The sequence below is a fragment of the Pezoporus occidentalis genome, unplaced genomic scaffold, assembly GCF_034315485.1.
Source record: "Pezoporus occidentalis ecotype Australia unplaced genomic scaffold, CSIRO_AGI_Poc_V1 ctg142, whole genome shotgun sequence".
NCBI classification, from domain to species: Eukaryota; Metazoa; Chordata; class Aves; order Psittaciformes; family Psittacidae; genus Pezoporus; species Pezoporus occidentalis.
Window position 1 is genome coordinate 1,690,864 of NW_026913230.1, and position 25,548 is coordinate 1,716,411.

General features: G+C 52.1%; 1 protein-coding gene across 2 annotated transcripts in view; it reads left to right on the plus strand.

Annotated features, from left to right (window-relative positions):
- Positions 1–5,030: 5,030 nt before the first annotated feature.
- The window catches only part of LARP1 (La ribonucleoprotein 1, translational regulator), a 29,096-nt gene continuing 8,578 nt past the window's right edge, over positions 5,031–25,548 (plus strand). The window contains exons 1-12 of one of the 2 annotated variants that reach the window (XM_062609970.1): positions 5,031–5,124; positions 17,507–17,568; positions 19,119–19,184; positions 19,947–20,115; positions 20,676–20,807; positions 20,995–21,138; positions 21,816–21,978; positions 22,247–22,391; positions 22,604–22,778; positions 23,387–23,556; positions 23,866–24,225; positions 24,966–25,089. In XM_062609970.1, the coding sequence (XP_062465954.1) occupies positions 19,992–20,115; positions 20,676–20,807; positions 20,995–21,138; positions 21,816–21,978; positions 22,247–22,391; positions 22,604–22,778; positions 23,387–23,556; positions 23,866–24,225; positions 24,966–25,089 (1,537 nt within the window). In that variant the 5' untranslated portion in view covers positions 5,031–5,124; positions 17,507–17,568; positions 19,119–19,184; positions 19,947–19,991. Of the gene's footprint in view, positions 5,125–17,506; positions 17,569–19,118; positions 19,185–19,943; positions 20,116–20,675; positions 20,808–20,994; positions 21,139–21,815; positions 21,979–22,246; positions 22,392–22,603; positions 22,779–23,386; positions 23,557–23,865; positions 24,226–24,965; positions 25,090–25,548 lie in introns of both variants that reach the window. The other variant, XM_062609969.1, reaches the window with a different exon arrangement.

Here is a 25,548-nt window from a genome sequence, read left to right on the forward strand (position 1 = left end):
TAAACCTATCTCACACAGATAATGCTTTGATTTTGGAGTAGGTGATTTGTTTTGTAGGGGTGTTCCTTTTGCAACTTGGTGATGCTGGAAGTCTTCATCCCTTTTCTAGTACATGAAGTTAGCAGGGTCACCCCAGCTGAACTTCACCAAAACCACAGTTGTTCATACACTGAAAACCTATTTCAGGCATTTGTTTCCATGTGGTTTGTGGGAAATTGATGTTGGAGCTCACGCTGGCTGCAGCTCTTCAGGCAGTGTACACGATGAGGGTGTCTGAGGAGGAACCGAGCCTCTCCTCTAGGTGGAGAGCAGGAAATCACTTACCCCGGGGTCCAGTGGTCTGGATACCCTTGCAGAGAAACTGATTTGTGAGCTGATAATGCTACTGTGGCTTTTTGTCTTTCTTGCCCTGACCTTATTGGTGTCTTAGCACCTGACCATACCAGGTTAGGGTTGATATGTTAGTTTCAAGCTTCAGCTTCTCTTTGAGGAGGTAAAAATACTTCTTATTACAGTAGCTGTTAAGAGGCATGAGAGGTTTTTGCTGGGACCTGGCAGCTTAGGGGGAGTTGGGGAAGATATGGGTGGCTCAGAGCTGGACCCTCCCTGAGCCTGCTCTACAGGTAACGAAGGAGGGGAGCAGGAAGCAAGCAAGATCTCATGAGGTATTTAATTGTCCATGCTAATCCTTGGGGTTTGGGGTTTCTTGCTTTGCTGCTTTTTCCTAGCAGACCTTGCCCCCTTCTCTGTTGAGCATTGCTTTGAAGAGGCTTGTCAAAGAGAGGTAAAGAGACCGAGAGACAAAGGTAACTGTCTCAGGAACCTGTGTGGGCACTGCCTTGGCCTCAGAGAGGGAGCCAGGGGATGGGTATTTGAGCTGAAACATTGCCCTGGGGCAGAGAAGAGATTCAAGCAGCACTGGTATCTTTGCAGCAGACGCTGGACTCTGTAATTTGGACCTTTTCCCCACCTGTGCTGTTTGCACTGGGAGGATTGCCATCATAGCCAGAGGAGCAGAACTGAATCGTCCCCGCTGGGCAGCAGGTTGGGTTAGAGGAGAGATCCCCATCAATACTGCATCCACCAGCGCTTCCCTTCCCTGTCCCTCTCCTGGGCAGCCAGCACAGCCTTTGAGCCACTGCAACCAGGCTCTGGTCGCATCTCTGCCACTGAGTCCCCGCGTGACCTTGGAGAGGTCATTTTTGTGCTGACGTCCGAGTCTTTTGTCTGCAGAATGTGAAGGCTGATTCAGTTACAATTTCAGGACGAATCAGCTGGTGTCCTCCCCCAGCAGCCCAGGAGCCTGCTGTCATGTGTGCCAGTGCATGCAGAGGGGCAGCCCTTGCTCAGCACACCGGTGCGGTGGTACCAGTCAGTGTGCTTTGGTGACTGGTAGGTGACATAAAGCACACTGAGATTGTTCCCCCCCAGTTTGGAGAGCAGAAGGGTAATTGCATGTAGGGGGGAGCAGTGGGGCTCAGGGAGCTGGTTCCTCTGGCCCGGCCATGCTCGGCAGTTATGCCTGCGGGTTGCTGTAATAACGAGTCAGCACTTCTCTTGCATCAGGGCTGATGAGCTGCTCTTCAGCCGCTGCCTCTCAGGTCCAAAGAGGAAGAAGCAGTGGTGGAGAAGGGGTGCTGCTGGCAGGGGAGCTGGTGGTGGAGGTCCCTTCTCAGCAGGGAGAAGGCAGGCTTCCTGTGAGGATGTTGGGGCTTGGCACTGAAGCATGGCTGGTGGAGGAGCTGGGCTGGCAGTGTGCTTCTGCAGTGGAAGGGAGGTGTAGGCTCATAAATGGGGTGGCCTTTCTGGACCTGTCCCAGATACCTGAATAGCAGTGGTGGCCGGATAGCCCCTGGGGAAGGGGGTATGTGTGTGGATGCATCAGCTTTTCTCTTTAAATGCCCCATTTTAGCATATGGCTCCTCCTGTGTATAAAAATACCACCAGGCAAAAATTGGGATTCTGTATCCATCACCTACAAAAAGGACGAGTGCCCTCAATTTAGTCATGTCTCCTGGGCTTTTTGTGCAGCAAATCTGGGTATTGCTGTGCCACATCTACACCCTCATGTGACTGTCCTGAAGGGAATGCTCTGCACCCATCCCAACATCCTGCCAGCTGCAGCACACAGCCTTGACCTCCTCCTGCTCATTCCTTCCTCCACCCCCATTTGCTGATAACAGGGAGATTTGTGAGACGTGTTTTCCGCTGGGATGTTGTAGGCTGTATGGATAATGCACAGAGCTGAGGAGGGTGGTAAAGGGCTTGGGAAATACTTGGCTTGGCAGAGACTGGTGTTAAAATGAAGAGCTCACTGTTTCCTGTGACGATTCTAATACCTCTGTTCAGACACCATCTTTTTTGGGTTTGAGCCTATACTGAGAAGCAAAGTGTGTGCATGGAAGAAGAGAAAGGAAATATAAGACTATAGGGTCCAAGTTTTATGGGTCTTCCTTGTCTACATCACCATATTGTTACTCCTTGCTCTTTCCCATTTGGCTCTCTGGGGCTAGCTTGTATTGGCCCAGTGGGACAGGCTGGATTCAGCTGTATCGTCATCATCCTCAGCAGCATCTGGCCTGTATCAGGATACCTGACATCTGGGTTCCCTGGGGGGGAAGAGCAGTGTGTGTGGTGGGAGGAATCTGTGGGACTGCTGAGGCTTCTGCTTTCCACATTGGGACTTTACTTGAGCAAACCCCAGCCTGGTCTGTGTGCCCGGGTCCTTCATGTTTGATTTTTAACCTCAGGCCTGCAGTGTGCTAGACAGCCTCCTTGGAGAGCAGCCCTTTGCCCTGTGAGCCACATGCGTTTCTGCCTCATTCCTTACCAAGGTTTTCTTGGGAAAGGAAAGCTCTGCCTGATTTAGGCTCCTCTTGGGCACCTCAGGTGCTGCTCTCAATCGGCAGGCTAATTTCTAGTCTGTTGTGCTTGCAGGAGAAGGAGGTGTCCCAGAGGGTTGTTGTGCCTGGCAGTCCCTAATCAGCCCTACCTCATATGTGTCCTCTCAGCAGCCCTGTTTTTGAGAAGACTAAGTCCTGCAGACATTGCTTTGTGCTTGTTGTCAGCAGTGGGGAAAGCTGCCTGCAAGCCCAGCACTCTGGTTCTCTGCTCTGGAGAGCTTGGAGTCAAAGCTGCATTAATCATAGTTGTGATGAGTTGGACAAGCTCAATATCTTCCAAACAAGAGGGCTGAGGACTGGAGTCAAGCATCCTTCCTTGACAAGAGCTGCACTGGCAAAACCTGGAGGTGAATGTGAGCAGTATTTGCCCCTGGCATGGTCCTTGCATTCTACTGGTCTAAGCCACTGAGGAGTTTCCACTGCTTTTCTAGTGAATGTGGTGGCAAATGTGCTATCATTTTATTGTGGGTGAGCTCGAGAGAAGCCAGGTGAACCTTGCTGTGTGTAAGGGTATGATTGCCAAGACCTATAGCTCTTGGCTGACACAAAGGAATTCCTTTTGTCAGCCACTGTGTTATTTTTACTCGATTTGGGGGGTTTCGGTAATAGCTGATTCAGGTAGCTAACCCAGACAGGTGAGGTATCACTGCTTCCACCTTGCTCCTCTGTGGAGAAGCTGTGCATGAGTTGCCCAAGTAGGGAAGTTGCCCCATTGTTTAGGACCTGTTAGATTGAGTACAGGGTGTTTGTACTCACTGTTGTAGAAGGTTGACCTCTTCAGCATCCATCACAGAAGTACAAGGTGTTCAGTTGCACTCGGGTGATGTGCTGGTGGAGGATTGCAGTAGAACATGCAGTCTGCAAAGGATCCAGACTGGTGCTTGGATGCTTTTCTGGATGTGTTGGATTTTCCCTGGGATCACACCTTCAGCATGGCCACAGTGAATAATGGCAGAAGGAGTTTTGATTACTTTTGTGTGTGTCCCTTTGTTTCTGCTGCTCATAGGTGGGATGAAAGCATCCCTGCCTGAGGATGTTTTGAACACGGTGCACTGCCGAAGATAGAGAAATTAAAGCTATTTTGGTAGAGGTGTGTTTCTGCCGTTGCTGCATTGGCTGAGCCCTGGCCAGAGAGCACTGCCCTGTCCAAGGGGTAGGCCTTGCTGCAACTCTTGTGACTTTCCAGATGAATGTGTGTTTTGGGCAGCTGATAAGCCTGAGCCAGGGGCCTGCCCCTGTCCCAAGAGGACCTTGCCTTGCTGGCAGCCTCCCTTCCCCTCCTCTTCCAAGTTTCTTGAAGAAAATACAGTGTATTGCTCTCCCAAAAGTGTTGTTTTCATAGCTTCTGGGGAGCCTTTACCAACAATTTCTCCACATACGATGTCCTGTGTGCTCCTCAAAAGAAAAAATGTTTTCCTTTCTCAAAAGAATCTGATCCTTCCCAGCTACTTCATAAAAATATTCTCAGAAATAAATAGGGTCCATCAGGAGAAGAACGCACATCTCTTAACTGGAAAGAACTTGGGGGAGTGGAAAGGTTGAGTAATCTGTTTCAGGATCCCCTCTAGGCTCCAGCAATGGGCTGTGCTTGCTGGTAGAGCCACCTGAGATGGCATAGGGAAGGTGCTCCCTCCGGTGATGTACTGAGGAGCAGGGCATCATTTGGGTGATTCTCTGGTACAGGAGCTGCATTGGAGCTGGGCACAGCTGTTGATGTCCCTTGTGGCTGCAAAAACCAAGAACCATCGGGAAAATGCTTGTTTTGCTTTTGCTTTGGCTGCTACCTCTGCTCCCTGGCTGGTCACCGTGGTAGATACTCTCCGTGCAGCTTTCCATTTGATAATGCTGGCCGGGGGAGCATGGGGGTGGCACCAGATAGCTCATTGTATGGATATTTGTACATCTCGATGAGCTTTTTATTGCCCACTGTCTGTTAGAAGCCAACATAGAAAGTTACTTATAAGAGCAATACATCCAGGTAAACACAGCCTCCTTCAAAATCTTTCTCCCAACAAGTGGTTGAATTGAGGTGGGTTCCAAGCTCAATTGTTGTTTAACTTGGGATACTAAGAAAATACTTCCTCTGTTTAGCTAAAGCAAACAAATCAAGGAAGGAGGGACCTTTTAAATGATTCACACTCCAGCTGCAACCAGGACTGATTTTTTTTCTCTCTTTTTTTTTTCTCTTTTACAGATATATTCCCAGCTGATGGCCAGTCTGGTATGTATCAATTGCAAATGGAGCTCTTCAAACCTCCTTCTCCCCTGCACTTTTCTTCCTGCAGAGTCAGCTTTATCCAGATTTAGAAGATTGCTACAGGAAAATGTAACAGATAGTAACTGGAAAAAACAAACCCAAAAAACCCAACCTTTCTCAGAAAAAAAAAAGAAAAAACCAAGAAAGTCCCTCATATTTGGCTATTCTTGTGGGCAGTGACATGGTTTATGCCTTCCCACAGTGATTGACTACAACTGCTGGAAGGTTACTTATCTTCCATGCATTGCAGTGTGGCAAGTTTGGGTGTCCAAGGTGAAAGAGCTTCAGAACTTGTCAGTCTTGATCATCATGCACAACTGAAAACATTGATGTGTCAAGATGCAGATGGAACTCAGAATTGCTCCTGTTTGTATGTTTGTTATGTACAGCTTGATGTGTCCATGAATCTGAAGATGTATGTTTGAATTTGCCATACTTTGGAAAGATGCAGACTTCCCCTTTGGCTTGTTCAGTCTGTGTGTTGCTGCTGAGCATCACTGTTAATGACAACTGAGATACACACTGCATTGCCATCAGTGCAGGATGAGAACTTCCTGGGCCCAGTAGTGTGTGCAGCCTGGCTGCATTGGTGGATTGGTGCCCTAGGTAGGGCAAGGAGGTCCCAAATGAGGGGTTATAGTATTTAAAAGCAAGGTATTGGTGATCTCAGTTTCTTGTCTTTCTCAAATTGCTGGAAGCTCTTCATTCAGGTGGATGTTGTTGACATGCCAAGACTGAAGGACAGGTTTGTTTTACCCAGTGATGCCAAGATCAGTCAGTAAGGTCCTCTTGTCTCAAACCTACAGTGCCTGGTTGGGATGTCCCAGAGCAAAAGATCTGGGAGTGGAGGTCAGTGCTTGGCTTGGACACATCACTGTGTCCACCTCCTACCTGCATCTGTGGCTTTGCATGGAACCACATTTCCCCAGCTCACATGATAGTGTGAGGATAAATCGCTGCTGATTGTGGAGTATTGCGTGATGAGGATTTGGAGGTATGGAAATAGATTCTGTTGTCTTAAAGCTGATTTCAGTAAAAGTAAGTCCCTGGTTGTGAACAATCTGATGTAACATCTGAGACAGTGTAATTTGGTTTTGTGAACTGAACAGAGGGCTTAAAGCCGTGTGTATGTGTGTGTTTCCAGAGCTCTAGCTAGCTAACAAGGCCATGGTGCATAACTGGGTGCACTGGAGTGTTAACAGAAAATGCCTGTGTTAGAGGAGTAACCCCAGTAGTAACCCAACCCGTTCATAAGTCATGATTTTCTTGCTTTCAGAGCATGTGTGTGAGTGAAAAACTAAGACTGATTTTGAAGAAGTAAAGGTACATTCCCATGAGTCCAGTTCACAACAGGCTTTTCTCCACCCTGTTGAAGCTCTGCCTTCATTAGGTGTTGGGTTTTGTCTGCCTGTGCTTCAGACTCTTGAGGTGTCCTTTGATTGGCACAACTCCATCTTCTGCTCTCCAGCTGGTTAGGGACCTTCACTGCCTCCAGGGTGGGGCATGAGTGTGTGTTTGCAGCAGATAATAGCCTTTCAGTGAGTGCATGTTGCATGTCAATAGTGTTGCACAAAACATTACCTATGGAGCCTGGTTTGGGGAGGATTTTTGACAATTCGGTATTTTTAAGGAGATAAGTGAAAGCTTAAACAGGATTCCTTTAATGGTCGCTTCACAGGACACTGCAGAGTCTTTTCTTAGTCTTCTCCAGTAAAGCTGGTACCATGCTTTTTCTTTCCAGCTTATCTGGAAGCCTCGTATCTCAAAACACAATGAAGTGTGAAGGCAGCAGCCTTGCCTGGAGCATACCTGCCCCGAGCATCAGAGTTGTGCACTCCTGAGGCTGTTGGCTTTGACTCCCTCACCTCCCTTTCATCGCTGAGGTTGTTTAATGAGTTAGTTTGCTCATGTCTGTTTCTGCAAATCCCCAGGACTCCCATGTTTATGTCTGTGCCTACTTTTTAAGGTTAATCTTGTATAGCCAGGTGGGTCTGTGTGGCTGGTTTTGCCTCTTGGTGAGGAGTCCATTGTCCTTCCACCCAAGTGGTTAGCTTAGTGACTGAGGATGCTGAGCTGTGGTGACAGAGTTGGGACTTATATGCATAGGTGGGGAGCCTGAGCCGAAACTCAGCCATTTTGTAGGCACAGTAGCTGTAGTGTGCCCCAAAGCATGTTCCTGCTTGTTTAGTGTATGGATGCTGGAGGCGTTCTGCCCTCAGCCTGGTGTCACGAGCCAGTGCTGTGGAGGTGGAAGAGCACCAGTGTTTGCATCCCAATTATCTAACAGCGTTTGGAAGTAAAACTGCTCTCAGAGAGGCATTTTGACTTCCCTTCTGTCTAGTGCAGCAGTTCCTTGGTCCTCTCCCACATCCAGCAGTGTGGTGGCAGAGCAGAGGGATGGACTCTTTGACAGAGGAGGGCACATCTCCACCTGGACCTCTGCACACGTGTTGGACCTGAACATTAACCCCTCTGCAAGGCTGCTCATGCTCTCCTGATGTTCTCTGCTTTCCAGGACTTCTTGCCACATGGTGTTCGGAAATTTGCTGCCTGCAATACTCTGCTTGCTTTAAATGGATCTCCTGCTAGCCTCAAGTGCTGTTCCGGTGCCCTCCTGGTATCCTGCTCTGCAGCCAGTCCTCCTCAGTGGTGGAAGATCTCAGCCTTTTTAGCCTCACCTCTTAAGGGGCTACCTCTGAGCAGTTTAATTGCTTTTCTCTGTGCATCTGTAGCGCTGCTGTGCTCTTGTTGAAATGCAGAGACCAGAACTAACTGCAGGGTGCCGCTGTGGATGAGCTGGTGTTCCATAGAGCAGCAAGTGATGCTCTTTGTTTGAAGAATTGTCTAAGTGGCCAAGGTCTTGAGTTATAAATGCTACTTTGAATGGAACGCTGTGAAGTTTTCCATACAGAGATGTGGGTGATGCTCCCACTGCAAGGAAGCTGTTTTTAAACCTTTTTGTAAAGAAAAGGGAGATGGATCTTTAAATTAGGAGAGAAAGTGCCATGTTGCGTTCCTGTAGCTGGGTACTCCTGACTCCTTTGGAAAGGCTTGCTCTGATTAGGGTGTTTTTACTGTTTCATACTGTGTATTGAGCAGGGGAGGCAGCCACCTACAGCACAGGAATTAGCTGGGTTGGAGAGAGTGGTTTATGCAGCAGGATCCATGTGATTGTGCACCCAGGAAGGAAGCTGGCAGCGTTTGTTGTATCCAAGTTATTTAGAAAAATCTTGAATTTCACTGGGTCTGCCTTAAGGTGGGCAGCATCAGTGATGATGCTGTATCTTGTGCTTGGAAAGCATGTCCTGAAATCGGCTCAGCTGAGGTACGGTGATGCTTAGGTAGCAGAAAAGGAGCCTTTCTGCCTGCTCTCAGAGGCTGGGAGGGTTTTTGGTTCCTGTGCGGGTGTCACTGGATTCACCAACAGGAGGAGGCCCCCATACCTGTGCTTGAGTTTATTCAATCCAGGTAGCTTTGGGACTGTAGCCTTTCTTCAGCTCCTATATTGAGACACCCTGCTTATCGGGTGACCTGGGTCTGGCCTCCCTAAATTCCTGGGAATGTTTGCAACACCAAATCTCTATTGCTTTCCCCTGTCCCAAGAGATGGAGCTGGGTTTCTGCCTGCTGCTGCTCAGTCTCTTTGCATTATACACAGTCGTGGAGGCACGTTTGCAGCTGACCTGGTGCAGGGTTCAAGGGTGATGTGTAGCTGGCACTTTACCAGGAGCCATTGCACAGGGGACGCACTGGCCCTGCAGAGATCCCTCTGTAGAAGGAGCCCAAGTCAGCAACAGGAATCACGTTGGGAAGAACTAGAAATGATGTTATTTAAATTACATTACATTTCTAGAAGCCTGGCCTCTGTTATCTTTGAGGTGCCAGGTTTTCCAGAAGCACATTTGCACCTTTGCCTTGTACAACCCCTTTCCCCTCCACTGGCACAGGCAGCAGGAGCTGCACAGACTTCTAGACAGTGCGAATGCTCAGCAGGAGGGACTCGTGGCAGGCGCTTGGCTCTCGATTTGTGTCTCTTCAGTGTGAAGTATTTACAGTGAGACGAACCAGATGCTTCCCAGGAAGGGTTTTGTCAGCTTCCAAGTCCCCAGATGCAGCTGCAGAAGAGGCTGACGGCCATTAAAGGGATCACAGCATTGGCTTCGGCTGCGACGTGGTGACCTCTTCTCACTGATGCCGTGGGCACCACCAGTTGTGCTGTCTCATCGGCCGCAGTGGGATGCGGGCGGAGAGCACCCCTCTGCTGATGACAAGAGATTAATGATGTCTGGTCCTCAGGCTCTTTTTTTTCTTCTTCTTTGAAGCTCTTCCACTGCAGTGAGAGGGGGAGTGGGTGATGCTCTTGGCTTTTGTTGCTGCACGCTTTCGCTTCTAGGACCATCTCTCTGCAGCAGAGGGTGTGTGACCACTGTGTGGCTGCCTTTGCTCCTTCTCCATTCTCAGCATGGCTGTGTCTGTCTCATTTGCCCAGCCATGCTGTGGAGAGAAGGGTGAGCTGATCCAGGCAAGGCAAACTGCCATCCACAGCCACTTGCACAGAGGGGCCAGCAGCTGAAGCATCACTGCTGAATGCTGCCCCTCAGCTGGTCACACTGGTCAGGTTCCCAGTGTGCCTCCCACCTTCAAGATAAGGTGCAGGACCTTGGGCTGGGCCCTATTTGTTGCTCTTGGTGCTTATCAGCTTTTGCTGCTGACAAGGTGACCTGCTGTGCAGCAGTAAGGATGGGAGGGAAGATCCCCCTGGCCCAGGCTGAACGCTAGCCTGACCACCCTAGGGCAGCCCATCTGTGTGCATGCACACTGAACTCCCACTGTGCCGGGTGTTCTAGTCTCAGTCCTGGCTGGATGAGGGACTTCCTGGGTGCCATGGAGGTAGGATCTGTGTAGGTGGCAGGTCAGCTTCTCCAAGTGGGAGGGTAAGGGAGGGACAAGCTTGCTAGGTCATCGTTTTTCCAACTAAATATAGTTGCCCGTGCTTTCATAAGGCTGGGATTTCTGCAACACGTGACTGCCTTATCCCTCTGGCCCACAGTCGGTCAGAGTAGGGGATCGTGTGTCTGAATGGGTAGTAATTAGCTGTTAACTAGCTTTTCATTAGAGCCTGGCAGAGCCCTGCAGCAGAGGTGAGCAAGAACAGAGGAAACTCTGGTCCCTCCTGGAGGGTGGACACCCCCCTGTAATTTGCAAAGCAGTTGCCCCCAGAGGTGAGTGGATTGGGTTCTGCTGTGTTTTCTAGGAGTCTCAGTCCTGCCCTGCCTTGTGTGTCTGTCCTTGCTGTCCTGGAGTTCCTGCTCCTGTTGCCTCCCTCTTCCCCACCACTGCTTTTCTGTTTTGTAGGTCATGAACTACCAGCTGGTCCCTGAGCTGCCTTGGTTGGAGGAGAGCCTGACCCTCCAGCTCCTCCATGCTTTGGCATGCCCTGAGCCCCTGCAGCCTTGCCTGCAGTGCCTTTCCCAATGCCGAGGTGTCCTTGCTCTGCTTTGTTACCCTGAGCAGCAGCTGGATCATCTGATGCCTTTCCTCAGGCCTCCATAATGGACTGACTTGGTGTTTGCCCAGGAATGCTGCTGCCTTTTCCAGCCCTGAGCCATTTAACCCAGTGGAGCATTTTTAGGAGGCTAAAAGGCTTTTTCTCTCTTCTGCGAATGCAGAGGGATTGCTGGCTAAATGCTCTGCTGGCTGGAGACTTGTCTGCACTGGACAAGCTGAGTCAGGCACTGGTGCTGGTGTAGCCTCTCGTGCAGGTTGGTGGGATGATGGTTGCCTTTCCTTGGAAAACTGGGGGTCGGTGGATCCTGTGCCTCTTCATTCCGCATGAGCCCAGTGTCTCTGGGACTGGTGTGGTGGAATGAGCATGGATCATGTGTCAAAAGTTTCCTAGAAACCCTCTTCAGGGAAGAGCCTGGCTTGAAAAGGTAGTGGGAAGATGTCACTCACCCTAGAGAGAGTTCATTTGCTACCTTTAATAGTAGTTCTCTGTGCCAGCAAGAATCCACGGTGCCCTTGCTGCCACTGTTAACATTAGAAATGCCTCTCAGCATTTCTTAACCCGCTCCTTCTGCAGTGTATCTTAGCCACAAGTTGAAGGGTTTGTGTCTTGGACTGAGAGGCTGCAAAGAGGACAGTTGTGCATCTTTGGTAAGTACAGACCCTTCTTGTCCCTCATTCTCCTTGAAAATAAGTCAGAGCCTGCAGATAACTTGTGTGTGCAGAGCTAAATGCATTTAGAAAGCGGTACTGTTCATCAGCTCCCTATGAGCAGGGCTTTTAGATAGGATGCCCCTGCATGCTCGGAAGGCCTGTGCTGTCAGCAGAGAGACAGGCTCTGCAAGAGTCTCGAGCTGCTTTACCTCCGCCTGCTCCGGGGCTGTCTCAGGACTATCAGCTGAGGGATGTGAGGGCTTGAAGAGCTGGGAACATCACTCATGTGCCCACACTGCAGCCTGTGATGGTGCCTGACACACGCGGTATTGAACCTGCGCGTACCCCGACCTCTTCCCATGCAGTTTTCCAGGGCAGACTCCGGAGCCTGCGAGGACACCCAGGTGGGAGGGAGCATTCCTCATGCTCTCTGCAGAGCTGTCAGATGCCCTTTTTGAAGTTATTTTTAGCGGGTGATCTTTGCAGCAGTTGCAGAGCTTACATTGCAGAGAAGTGTAGGCAGCTCCCTGCTTCCTCTGCTGTTACAGTAGGGCTTGGAAGGTGGAGCTGTCTGATGAGGAGCTGCAGAGAAATGGCTTGGAAGGCTTTGAGCCCTGGTGTCTGCAGCTTGTCTCTTGCTCCTGCTGAACAGGCTTCCCACGTGCTTTACAAGCCTGAATCCCACTCAGCCATGCAGCTTAGGGATCCGGTCTTCTGCTTGGTCCTGACCTTGCCCATTCTTGAACGTGCAGGAAACTTGTGGTGTTACAGAGGTGTTTTCAAATACCTTTATTACCTTTGTGAGCAGGGCCAGGCCCTGGGGTGCCAGCAGGGAGCCACCAGACTGCGTCCAGCATGTGGTGTGGTTCTTCAGCCGCTGTTGTGGACACACTGACTCCTTTATGCTGGAAGATGTCCTTGTGATAACATCCCATTTAAAGCTGTTGGAGACTCCATCCAATGCTCCCTTGATCTCCCCCTTCATGCACGTCCAGCTACAACTACAGTTTAGCAAGATGTAGAGCTGTAAGGCACTGTAAACCGACAGGAGATGCAGTCTGTGTGCCTGGTTTGCCCTGATCCTTGCTGGTGTTTATGTGCTTTAGGATGTCTTCAGTAAAATGTGAGCATGCCAAGCAGTCAGTGCTGTAAATCCCAGGCTCGTGCATGGAGTTGCAGAGGCAAGCATTTCCTATCTCAGTCTGGCATTAGTTCTCATACGTGGCTGAAGCTGGTGCTGGGAGTAGCTCCTTGAAGGCCTGCACAGGTGGAAGATGCTGCTTGGTCTCGGGGGGTATCAGCACCTCTGTGCATGCAGGGCTGCTACCTGCGGAGACTGAATTCCCTCCTGTTTGCCTGTGCCTCCCAACACCTTTACAGTAAGGATGTGCTGTCACTGCTGCTGTCTTGCTGATGAAGAACCAGGTACAGCAGCCACGGGAGGCTGCTGGTGGGATGGGGGAAGGCTGCTGTTGGCTTGCAGGTCACATCTGGTCTGCACGACTGACTCTGCAAATGTCTCTGGAGAAGGTGTAGTGTTGGTGGGTGTGAAGCTCATCAGCTGTGTCCTCTGATGGCTCAGTGAGGCTGAAATGCCAAGTCATGGAGTGTGAATGCATAGGAAGTGATGAGTGCCGCAGGAGAGCCTCTGAATCAGTGTCTTGTCCCTGCTGCTGTGTGGGTCAGGCTGCCCTGTTGGACAGCTTGCTTGAGACAGGGTTGGTGCCCTGAGTTTCCCATGGTGGCAAGGTGGGAATGTGCCTTTGTGCAGCTATTTTGCATTGGGGTCACCTCTGAGACCAGCAAGGGGATTCTTGCAGGCATAGTGGGGTCCTCGCAGCCTTGGCTCTGGCTGCCTGCTGGGTCCCTCTTTCCTACAGGAATTGCTTTGCAGATTGGTGCTGTCCCACCATGTCCCTCCTGTGTGTTGTACCCCAGGAGGGACCCTCCTGCCCTCCTGGAAAGACTCTGGCTATCTACAGAGAAACAGCTAATTCCCAGGCTGATGTTCTCTGCCTGGACAATGAGCGTGTATATGTAATTGTGAGCAAGTAGTAGTCCTCTTCAGTGTAAGCTGATGGTTTCTGTCTTCTCTCACAAGCTGTCATACCTGGGTGTCCATTGTTTCTCAGGAGGTTAATGCAGTAACTTTTTCTTGCTGTGTCACTTTGGCTGGGACAATATTCCCCTTGCAACCTGCCCAGACTGCTCAGGACTCAGCTCACCCTTGCCTGAGCTGCACTTGCTCTTCCTCACCTGAAGACCTTGAAGAAGCATTGTCAGAGTGGGTGTCCATCATGTTGGTTATGAACTGTGATTGTCCTGTGTGCTGGGACTGTCCCATGGAGCATGTGAAGGAGAAGGGATCACTCAGACTGTTGGGTAGTGAAGTGGATCCCACTGGACCGCAGGGCGCATGTCTGGCTGTCCCACACGGCACCCTTGGGGCTCTGGGAATACCAATTCAGCTCTACCATTCCCAGCAGGACACACGGAGCATGCACCCTGCCTCAGCCTCTCCAGCGGAAAGTCTGGGCTCTTGGCTCCAGAATGGCCTTCATCAGCACTTTGTCCCGTGGGCTGCAGCAGCTCGTGTGGGGAAGGAGGGCTCTGCTGTGTCCGGGGCAGAGCCGGAGCTGAGCACCCTGCATTCCTGATGGGAACCTGGGCTGCCCCCTGAGGCTGTCCCAGCTGTTGCTGTGGTGCTCTGAGCCCTTGTCTATGTTGTGATACACCAGGAGCAGGCACTACAGCTTTCTATGGAGGTGCAGGTGTTTCTGCAGTGTAACACCAGCCCTGCAGATTTATTCCTCCTCTTCATCTGCCTTCTCTACAAACCCATTAGAAGCTGCATTAGGTACAAGAAGAGGCAGGGAAACAGGGTGGCATCACTGGGTTTGATTTTCCCAGGTGAGTTAGTAGATAGGTCTCCTGGGCCAAGCTCAGTGGTCCTACAGCACGTGTCCATCTCAGCGTGAGGGGATAACGCATTTAGCTGTGGAGCTGCTGTCACCCTCTCTGGTCCTTGTGCAACAGCTCTTTTCCTTCCAGGTACAAGGTGTTGGCTCACTTGGTCACCCCCTTGAGCTTCGTGCATGGAGGGCTGCTGTGCTGTGCTGGAAGGGAAGCACGAGGTGTCTGCACAGCATCGCCCTGCTCGGTGCTCACTGGGGAACGAGCATCAAAAGCCAAGGAATGCTCCTGCTGTGCCTTGGCCACAGGAGGGGTTTGGCTGCAGTGCTGGCATGGGGCTGGGCTGCTCCCACCTCTGCCTCATCCCCTTGGTTGCTAAGAAATAATCTTGTGGCTAGGCAAACCCCATGGGCAAAGGATCTGGTTCTGGCTGCAGGCAGCAGATCAAAACCTGCTTTTCTGTTCCTGGCTGTGCCAGCAGCTGCTCTGTGGCTGCAGGCAAAGCTGCTCCTTCCTTCCCTGCCCGTTGTTTCCTTGCCAGCCTCACACCACTAAAGCCCTGGCTCCTGCTGTAGCTGTTTTGTCTGTCCTCTTGCACAGAAGGGCCCTGTTTTTTGAGGGGAAGGCAGTCAGGCAGTGTTAGTGCAACTAAAGGTTGCACCAAATAGATGCAGAAGGAGGTTTGTGAGATGCCAGGAGGTCTGAGACATCTGTGAGCAGCTTTTAAGGGCTCAGCTATCAGCCAGGGCTAGTATCCCTCGCTAGCACTCCTTGTCCAAGCTACTGGAGGGGGGTGAGCATCGCCTACTTGCTCCCTATTGCCCAAGTTGATGCAGTGATGAAGGCCAGTGGGGTTTGGAACCCAAGATGTGTTCCTGTCCTCATAGGAAGGTTTTTGAGCACCTGGATTAGCCCAAATGTGTTTTGGGTTTGGTTTGTTAAACACTTGGGTTTGTTTGAGTCTCTGCAAGGGAACGTGAAAAGCAGTTTTGGGTTTGATGGCCAGGAGCCTGGGGGCCCTTGGTTAGGCTGGCGTGCCCTGGGGAGTGCCAGGCACACTCAGCTTCTGCCTGCCATGGCTTTTGGCTGTGTGTGTCTGTGTGTCCACAGCAGTTACACCCTCAGCCTCCCGCCTTGCTCTGAGTGCTCTCCACCATGACTTGCAGATCCTGACTCCATCCACACTGCTGAGAGGTGCCTCAGCCCCTGCCGTGGCGCTGGCTTGGCCTCGCTCCCTGGAGCAGCCTCCTTGCCAGGCTGCAGCCCTTTGCTTTGCTTTGTGTTTTGTCTTCCGCAGCGCTCTGCAGATGCTAATGAGTCTTCTCAGCACCTCGGCTAGATAAGGGATCCCTGCTCCTATCTTGCAGATAAGGAAAGCAGCAGAACTTGTTTCAAACAATCTCATTCCTCCCCCACAAAGACATGGAGTCTGTGACACCCACCCCTGCAGCCTGTGTGTGCCTCTTTCACTAGGGGTTGTGAGAGGTCCTCTCTTCGCCTGGACCCCCAGAAGAACATCTCGTGGCCATGAGGCTTCGAAACTGAAAGCAGCTGGAGAGAACGGCTGGATGCCATTGATGTGAAGGCTGGGGCTGCAGTGTGGAGGGAGCAGGCACTGAGGTGGGATGCTTGCAGTGAGCCCTGCTCTCCCCCAGCCTTAAGATGGGTGTCTGATGAGCCTGCAGAGCAAGTTCAGTTCTCCTTCCCTGCGGTGCCAGCATGTCAGTGCTGTAGGAGCAAGCAGGGGTGCTCCGTACCTGTGGAAAAGTGGGCTGGCTGTGGGTTTGTGCTGTAGCACTGGGTGCCTTTTGAAGCTATATTTAGTAGGTGACATCTGTGGGTGTTGAGTGAAGGATTTTAGGGGCTGTTTGGAAAGTGCTCGCTCTTCCTACACTAACAGGGAAGTTTAAAAGCCTCGTGGCAAGCTTTGTGCTGTGGAGCTGGGATTCTCAATGAGGTGCACGTGGAATAAGTGAGGGACACATGAGACTGACGCTGCTTGTGGGGAGAGGCTCTCGGAGGAAAGGGGAAGATTCAGGGACCTATCTGAGAGCTCTGGTGTCTCCTGGGGGTGGAATCCCCATTTGGGAACCTTGGGGAAGGGGAGCGCACGTGGCTCCGTCCTGCCATGGCTGACTCTGCCTTGCTGACACTTCAAAGCCTGCAGCCCTGAGCAAGGCTGGGCTGGCAGGATGAATCACAGGTTTCCAGGCTAGCAAGGGGCCCGTTTTGATCATCTAGGCAAAGTTGTCCTTCCTTACACAGGAGATCAAAGCCACCTTTGAGTGGGGCTGGGTAGGTTGTTCAGGGTGTTTCCTGGGACATCCCCACATAGCCTCTGCCATCCCTCAGGGCTCTTCACCTTTCTCCCACCCTCACCCTCCACCCCAGTCCTGGGTGCTTGTCTTCTGAACCAGTGGAGTCAGCAGAAATGCCCCTCAAGGCAAGGGCCAGCGGGCTTTCCTCTTGCGTTGAGTGGTGTGCTGCTCTGTTGGATTCTGTTTGAGCCTGATCTGCAGACCTTGCAGCCAACCCTGGGAGGAGGGAGAACATGAGTCTGATTTCTTCTCCTGCTTATAAGGAGGTGGTGTGTGAGCAGGAAGCAAGGCATATCATGGTGGAGCTGAGGTCTTGACTTACTACAGGTCCATAGTGGTGCAGACCCCAGCAGTTGCACTCTTACAACTCCCTGGAGGCACTCAAGTGCCTAAATACTCTTGCCTGTAGCAGGATTGAAGCACTTCCCTGGTCTGGCTTCTTCTCTCTGTACATTCCCTCTCATGAACTCACTGCCCCGTGCTGGGATGTACTAGAGATGAAAGCACGAGCTGAGCAACACCCATGTGCGTCCCTGTGTCAGAGCCCTTCTCCCCTCCCTTGGGGAGGGTTGGCCACACTGGTGGTGATGGGCCTTGCCTGTTCAAGGGCATGTTTGTTCTGCTGTGCATAACAGCAGATCAAGTTCTGCGTGGTGCTTCACAGAGCGAGCTGAACTTCTCGCCACCCCTCCTCCCTGGCTGGCAAGGCCAAGTAGGGAGGGCTGAGCTAAGTCAGGGAGTGCCTTCCTGCAGCAGGATGGGGGCAAAGGTCCATTTCTTGGCCACTTAGATGAATCAGAAGTGTTCTGATCTTGCTGCGGCCCTTCTGAGATCCAGGTCAGAAGCTGGCTCTGTTGTCTGTTCAGCTTTTCCTCTTGGGCACCCTTTGCTTCCTCCAGGGCTAACACTTCCACAACCCTCAGCTGTGTTCTAAGTTTTGTTCTCCTCCTCTTGCAGAACATACAACTCCTGCGAAGGTGGTGAGGGCTGCCAACCCCAGACCGCGGAAGGGAAGCAAGGTAAGGCTGTGTCTGCTGTCCCATCGCTGGCCTCCGGCTCCTGGTGCCTTTGGCAGTGCTACACGAGCAGACCGCATCACAAGCCTGATTATGGAGGGGTTATGTACTGGCCTGGCCACTTGCAAGAAGAACATCCTGATTCTCCATCTCCTCTTAAGTGTTTTAATGGTCTTGAATGCAGCCTGGACTAGTTTTCTGCCCAGTTAGGCCAGGGGAGACCTCACCTCGCCTTCCACAGGGAGGCACTTGGAGCACAGTCCTTGATGTGGAAACCCTTTCCCCTTCACACAAATCCCTTGGGAGCTTAGCCAGTGCCCTGCTTTGCAGTGCAGACAGGGCGGTGGTGTGATGGAGCAGTGTCTGCAGGTCCTTTCTTGTGCAATCTGTTCTTTCCTGGCACATGGAGAGTCAGGGTAATTGATTTCAAACAATTCGACTGCTTTGGAGGAACCAGGGCAATCTGTTCCAGATCAGCATGTGATGCAGGGACAGTTGCTTCAGAGGATGTTGCATGCAGGTGGGGCACAGGCAGGGACACGGGCTGTTGGTTTTTGGCTCCCAACAGCCAGTGAAGACCTATCTAAAACTTGGTAAGACTTTCCTTATCTGTACCACATCAGGGAGAGGAGGGTCCTGGGATGGAAGGTGCTCCTGACTGAAAGAGGCCTTGCACTGGAAGTAGTTTTCCGAGGACACCTGCCTTCTGGGGAGAGGAGCATGGCACCTGCATGTAGAGATGTGATCCAAGGGACTCAGTGACTCCAAATTAACTTAGAACTAATAAGCCCACAAGGGGAAGGAGGTGTTTCTGTGACCAGATAAACTCAGTGCCCAGCCGTGGTTCATGGTGTGTCTGGGCAAGTATTTGGGTCCTTTGTGTCCTGCAGGTCCTCTCTGAAACCTGGAAGAGGTAGAAATGATGGTAGTGGCCAGGTCATTTGTTTAGCAGAGAAGTGACTGGTGGTCCCTGATGTGGTGTCTGGAATGAGGGAGCACCCATCACCATCAGACACTCGCAGGAGTTTTCCTACCACTTCTACTTCATGATCCCTTTGCTTTGTTAGTGTCAGCCCTTGGTTGAGTTGGGCACTGAAGTGAAGCTGTGCCTGGCTGTCACCTGCCACTAGGTGGAAGCAGCTTCTTTAATGGGATGTAGTTGCTTCAGGTGGATTTCGGATGCTGAAAGCTGTGTGCTTTCACTGTCCAAGGGATAGTGCTTGTGATGAGTGAGTTAACCTCTGTAACTTGGTGCCAAATACTGCTGTTGGGGGAAAATGGTGGCAGCTGAGAGGCTGGTGGTTTACGGGGCTGCTGGCAGCCTCAGTACAACCCCTTATAGACATTAAATTTGTCTGCAGTTATTTGGGATGGATTTGGGTCCCTGCTTGGGTGGGGACAGGGTCTGTGTGTATATATGTTTGGATGGCATCCCTAAACTTGGACACCCATCTGCAGGATGGTGGTAGGTAGTGGAAGGGATTCTGGCTGCTGATGCAGGGAATGGTGTCTGCAGTTTGTGCACTAACAGAACCTTTCTCTTTGGTTACAAGGTTGGTGACTTCGGTGATGCCACAAACTGGCCAACACCAGGAGAGATAGCCCACAAGAGCGTCCAGGTGAGAACACAGAATCACTCCAATGAGCAGGATAAGGCCCTTGCAGACCTCCCCGTCCCTCTGGAAGCACTGGCTGAGCTGGGGCCATTTGGGGTGCCGTCAGTGCAGAGGCAGCCAGGAATAGCGTGCAGGGGATTTCCTTTTAGGGCTGCTCTGTCTGTCCAGCTCTCTCCCTCAGTGCTATTCTGGGAGCTTGGAGCCCTGTCTAAATCCCTGGGCTGGGTGCAGCAGGTAAGGCAGCTCCTGGACCCGCTCTCCTCAGGGTGCTCAGTGCAAGAAGGGGCCTGGGCAGAAGTCTTCTATAGGAGAAAATGCGTGAGAAGGGTCTCGTGTGCCCATGGGGCATGGCCTTCTCCTGCTCCAGACATGGCTGTCCTTGAAACCTTTCTATTTTTAAATGCTGCTCTGCCAGCTCGTGGCTGTCTGTCAGGGCATGAGGTTCACTCACCCTTTTGCCATTGGGGCAGTCTGGTCCCTTGCAGGGTAACTGTCCAGGAGCACCAGGCCTCCCTGGCAGTCCATGTTAGTAACTTCTATGCCTGGGGCTTGTGTCTCAGATTGAGCACTTCCCAGCTTCTCTAGAGGCCCTTGCCCTGCTCTTTGCCAGGAACAGAACATCTCTGAGGGGCACAGAACAGGGTTGCTTCCAGCCTAGGGCAGGGTCCTCTGGTTCCTGTTGCTGCTGGGCCAGCTGAGGTCTGCCTCCAGCACTTCATGTCTCCCGCCTCTCACATCTTCCCTCCACTGGTGTGTCTCCAGCAGCCACATAAGGCACCATCCCTTCGGAAGCTGCCTGTCAAGAAAGACATGAAAGAGCAGGAGAAAGGAGATGGGAGCGATGGCAAAGAGAGCCTGAAAACCAAATCAGATGAGTCTGGGGAGGAGAAGAATGGTGACGATGACAACCAGAAGTCATCCCAGAAGAAGAAAGGTAAGGCAGGACCTGATGGGGACAGTCTGTCTCCTGTTCTGTGACTCTCAGCTAGGTGGAAGCATCCACTGCCTTCCCTGGGGGCCTTGCTGCAGGACATGGTCCCAGTGCAGGGACACCTAGGGTGTTTGCAGGCTTCAAGGTGGGCTGAGTGTTATTATGGTGGAGCAGGGGTGTCTTGAGTGTCTGAGTGTGGCAGTGGTCTACCCTTCCATGTGCACTCTGGAGGCACAGTACACTCCCTGACTGGATTGCATCAGCCATGGGCGACACATGGGCTCAGTCTGGCTTGAGCCTCAATGAGCAGAAGGGGGCAGAAGGACAAATGCAGTGAAGCAGCAGGGGAGTTTTGTGCCATGTCCCTCCATGCCCGAGAATTCTGGTTGGAGACTTTCTCCATCCAGTAAGGCTTGGAGGGATGTCTGAGGACAGGGTCGGTCCAAAAGGCCCTGATGCTTTCTCCCCTCCATGTGTGGGGACTGTGTGACAAGATGGGGCTGTGGGGAAGGAAGCAGACGCTCTCTGAACCTGTGTCACACCCAAACCCTGTCCTTTTGCAGGCAACAAACACAAGTGGGTCCCTTTGCAGATAGACATGAAGTCAGAGGTGCCTAGGGACAAAACAGCCTCTCGGAACAACCGGCAAAACGAGCAGCACAGGCACCCCTCCAACAACCGCAGCGAGCTCAAAGGTGGGGGCTCAGCCTGGGGACCCCTCTCCCTGCCCTGGCCACGAGGCAGAGCAAGCCCTGGTGCCCAGGCATGGCACAGCGGGCACCCTTCCCGCATTCGAAGCGCTCTGGGTGCAGCGGGCTTGTTCCAGGAGGGTGTTTTCACACTGTAACACTCCTCCTGCCCCTCCTTCCCTGTCTGCTGCAGGCTGGCACCCGGACAACAAGCACGAGCGCAGCTGGCAGGACCATGATGAAACCTCCAGCGTGAAGAGCGAGGGAGGAGCTGTGCGAGGGACCTTCCGGGGCAGAGGCCGGGGCCGCGGCAGGGGCCGTGGCCGGGGCAGAGGAGGTGATCCCTGGATGTGTGCTCCTGTGGCAGCAGGGAGCGTGTGCTGAAGTGTGCATGGCTGTGTGCGTGTGAGACCTGGGGCTGCAGAGCAGGCTGGGGAGGGCAGAGCGCTGTAGGGATACAGGGAAATACTGTGGCAGGTCATCCCAGCTAGTAAATTGAGCTGATTTTAATGAAAGCAAATTATTCTTTCTAGTATTTTAATAAAGGCAGATGCCCTTCTGCTGCTCAGACCAAGCTCCTCCACCTGTTTTTTGTCTCCTGTAGTACTCCAGCGTGGAGGAGTTGAAGCATGCTGATACTCTGTGTAGGCTTTATGGCAAGAGCCAAGCAGGAGTCATGGTTTGGGTGGGGAAGCATCTGCACTGGCACTTGACAAACCAGCATCTAAAGCTTGGCACAGCTTCAGTGTAGGGTCTTTATGTGCCATCTGGGCTGCCCAGTTGCTCCTGGGTAAGAGGGTTCCTGGCCTCTCTTTGGCTTGGTGTGTTGAAACTTCACTGAGATCCCTTCTGTGGCAAAAGCTGAGAGCAGGAGGATGAGGGATGTGGGTGATGCCCCATTGTGGGCTGCCATGGGGCCCCAGGAACAGTGCAGAGGGAGCTATTTGTGTGAGAGTCTAGCCCTGTCTGGCAGATCCTAGGAGCTCTGTGCTGATCCTTCCTGGTGCCCCACAGGGCACTTCGATTACCAGTATGGGTACCGGAAATTCGAGGGCTCGGATGGCTCTCGCACACAGAAGTACACCAGCAACATCACTTACTACTTTGACAACATCAGTAGTGCTGAGCTCTACAGTGTGGACCAGGAGCTGCTCAAAGACTACATCAAGCGGCAGATGTAAGCACCACCTCTTCTTCTCTGATCGTTGGGATGTTCACAGAGATCCTCCCTGGGGTCTGTGTAGTTAATCCTGTGGGTAGGGTTAGAGCCCCAGGGTGTGTTGACTCTGTGCCACACACCTTAGAGCACCAGCTTGCCCCACGTCTGGGCTCCACAGGCTCTCTTATCAGCCTTGCAGCAGCAGAAATGTGGGGGATTACTTCCTATGGGGTGTCCAGAGGAAGGTGTCTTGGAGCTGCCTGACACTGATGTGTTGTCCATACAGTGAATACTACTTCAGTGTGGACAACCTGGAGCGAGACTTCTTCCTGCGCCGCAAGATGGACTCAGATGGTTTCCTTCCCATCACCCTGATTGCCAGCTTCCACCGGGTGCAGGCGCTGACCACTGATATCAGCCTCATCATCAAGGTGAGGGCAAGGAAAGATTAACTTTCCTTCTTGCCATCCCTCTCTGAGGTCTGTTTTCTAGATGGGCTATGGGAGAGATGCAAGTGGAGCCTTCCCTTGTCCTTTCCTTGCTCCCTCCTCCTCTTTTTTCTCCCAGGGAGGAAGGGCTGGGGCTGAGCCATTCAGTGTGCCAAGGTAGGGCTATAAATTAACCAGGTATCCCTTGGTTCCAGGCTCTGAAGGACAGCAAGGTGGTGGAAATCGTGGATGAGAAGATAAGGAGAAAAGAGCAGCCAGAGAAATGGGCTCTGCCTGGCCCCCCTATGGCAGACTACACACAGACTGACTTCTCACAGTTCATCAACTGCCCTGAGTTTGTGCCCCGGCAAAGCTTCCAGAAAGAGACAGGTGGGCACTGGGGAATGTGGACGGAGGTGTGGGATGCAGTGTTGGTACTGCAGCAGGACTGAGATCCTGAGAGTCTGGGGTGTTCCCCAGGCAAGGCTCTGTCGTTTGCTTTCTGCTTGGTGGTGCGAGCTGGTATGGGCTTTATCCTCAGACTTCCAGAGCACTGCTACTTCTGTATGTGGGGAAACATGAAAGAGACTGAGTCTGGGGGGGTTGAAGGGATTCAGGGAGGGGTTAGTCCTGCTGGAAGTCTCTTGGCTGTGCCTAGAAATACTCTACTACTGCTGGGCGGAGCAGAGGACCCTCACAGATGCACCTTTTCCTTAATGGACGAGGAGATGCTGAGCACAAATAGGGCAGCAGGTATGGAGCTGTCAGCTGACTGCAGGGGAAGGGTCTGCTGCCTTTTATGGGCTCTCAGGATCCCAGGGCTGGGCCCGAGAGGTCAAGTGAAGAATCTTCTTGGGGCTGTTGTAAGACTTGGTTTTGGCAGGAGATCAAGATGTGCCATGCTGCCAGAGTAACTCCCTCTTTGGTCGAGTGCTTTACACACTTCCCCAGGCTCCCTTCCTTCCTCTAAAGCACCTTGTGTCTCTTCTTGGCTCTAGAGTCTGCTCCTGGCTCCCCGCGTGCTGCCAGCCCAGTCCCCACCAAAACAGAGGAGGTCAGTAACTTGAAGACAATGCCCAAGGGCCTGTCCACAAGTCTGCCAGACCTGGATTCAGAGACATGGATTGAAGTGAAGAAGAGACCTCGGCCCTCGCCAGCCAGGCCCAAGGTGGGTGCTGATGTAGGTGCTGTTGGGCTGGGGGGGTCTCCCACTCCCAGTTGTCTGAGTGAATCATAAGTAGGCAGGTTTCAAATCAGATAGGGTCTGTTTGTCATGGGAGTGATGTCCTAGGTCTTTCCTGGACCCATCTTGACCCACTTTGGAGCTGATATTCAGTGGTGTAAACAAGGTGTTCTCCCTATATGAGCAGCTTTGACTTCAGTAAAGAAACAAGGGTCAATAGTTGTGTCTCCAAGCACGATGCTTGTGTCACTGTGTGGTGTTTACTCTTTGTCACCCTTGTACCCCTACCTATAGAAACCAGAGGAGTCAAAGACACTGCAGCAGCAAAAGCAGAAGGACCAAGATGAACCAGAGGAGCTAGACTTCCTGTTTGATGAGGAGATGGAGCAGATGGACGGCCGCAAGAACACCTTCACCGACTGGTCGGACGAAGACTCTGATTACGAGATTGATGACAGGGATGTAAATAAGATCCTCATCGTGACACAGACGCCTCCCTACCTGCGCCGGCATCCTGGCGGGGACCGGACTGGCAACCACACATCCAGGGCTAAAATGAGCTCGGAGCTGGCCAAGGTCATCAACGATGGGCTGTACTACTACGAGCAGGACCTGTGGACAGAGCAGTTTGAGCCAGAGTATTCACAGATTAAGGTGAGAGCAGCTGACTGAAGGGAGTGCGTGTGGGGGTGTAGGAAGGCACGCATGCAGGAGGCTGACTACCTTGGTGTGGGATGGGTTAGAGCTAAGCTGGAATTAGTCCCCTTGCAGAGCTTGATTCTTGGCTCCCAGCATCGTGTTCTGTTGTATCAGGGATAAACACAGCTCTGTAACATGGTTGTAGGGCTTCAGCCAGGTAAACACAGTGACAATAATGAGATGACTTGGGGCTCATTGCTCTGTTTGCTGCCAGGGTCTTGGCAGGCAGTGCCAGGTCTGTGGGGGAAATTGGATGTCCCTGCACTGTCCATAGTGCCCAGTGCTTTATGGCACAGTCCCTTGGAGACTGCACTTACTGGCTCAGAGATGGATGGGCTGCACTTTGCCTGAGCTCTTCCCCATTTTGGTGCCAGTTTGCACAGACTTGGGCTTTTCATAGAAAGCCCATCTGCTGCTTTGAAGCCTTGGAGTTCCAGCTTGGTGACTCTCACAGTTGGGGATTCAGCTACACATATTCAGCGATGGAAATCATTTTGGCTGCAAGGTGGGGTGGCTGCTGGAGCTATCAGCTGGGCTCAGCATTCCCATGGCTGGTACATGGCACACTCATGAAGCAGTGTTTCTCTCTGGGGTGGTAGAAGCTGAGAGTGTGGAGAGAGGAGTCATGATGAGCTGATGGGATAAGGGGAAAAGAGGGCAGTTTGTTGCTTCATCATCTTCCTCTTCCAATGCAGCAAGAGGTGGAGAACTTCAAGAAGGTGAACATGATCAGCAGGGAGCAGTTTGACACCTTGACTCCAGAGCCCCCAGTGGATCCAAACCAGGAAGTCCCTCCTGGTCCCCCCAGGTTCCAGCAAGGTAAGAGACAAGTGTGACTGAGTTTGTCCCTGTTCCTCCTGGTAAGAGGCCATCGGAGGTTGGGTAGCAGCTGGGGAGAAGGAATTGTGGCCACAGGAATGTGGGATTATCTTTCCCAGAGCAGTGCTTTTCTCACAACTTGAATGTTTTGGGGCTTCAGAAGAGGAGGCCCCAAAGCAGGGGTGTCCCAGTTGAGTGAGGAAAACTTGGCAGGCTTTGATGTAGCTCCCTGGCTGTGACTTTCCTCTTGCACCCTCTCTGAGTAGCTGGAAGGCAGCTGCCTGCTGGGTCTTGTTTGTCTGTGCCTGGCACCTTCTCTTGGGAATGGGGGGATTTGTTGCCGCTGTTAACCACTGGGAAGCAGATGCCTTGTGGAATCCCAGAGAGCTCAGTCCTTGGATCTGCTGCTAGGCTTTGGGCTGTGTGGCCAAGCTGGTGGCATGCTGGATTTGAAGCTGC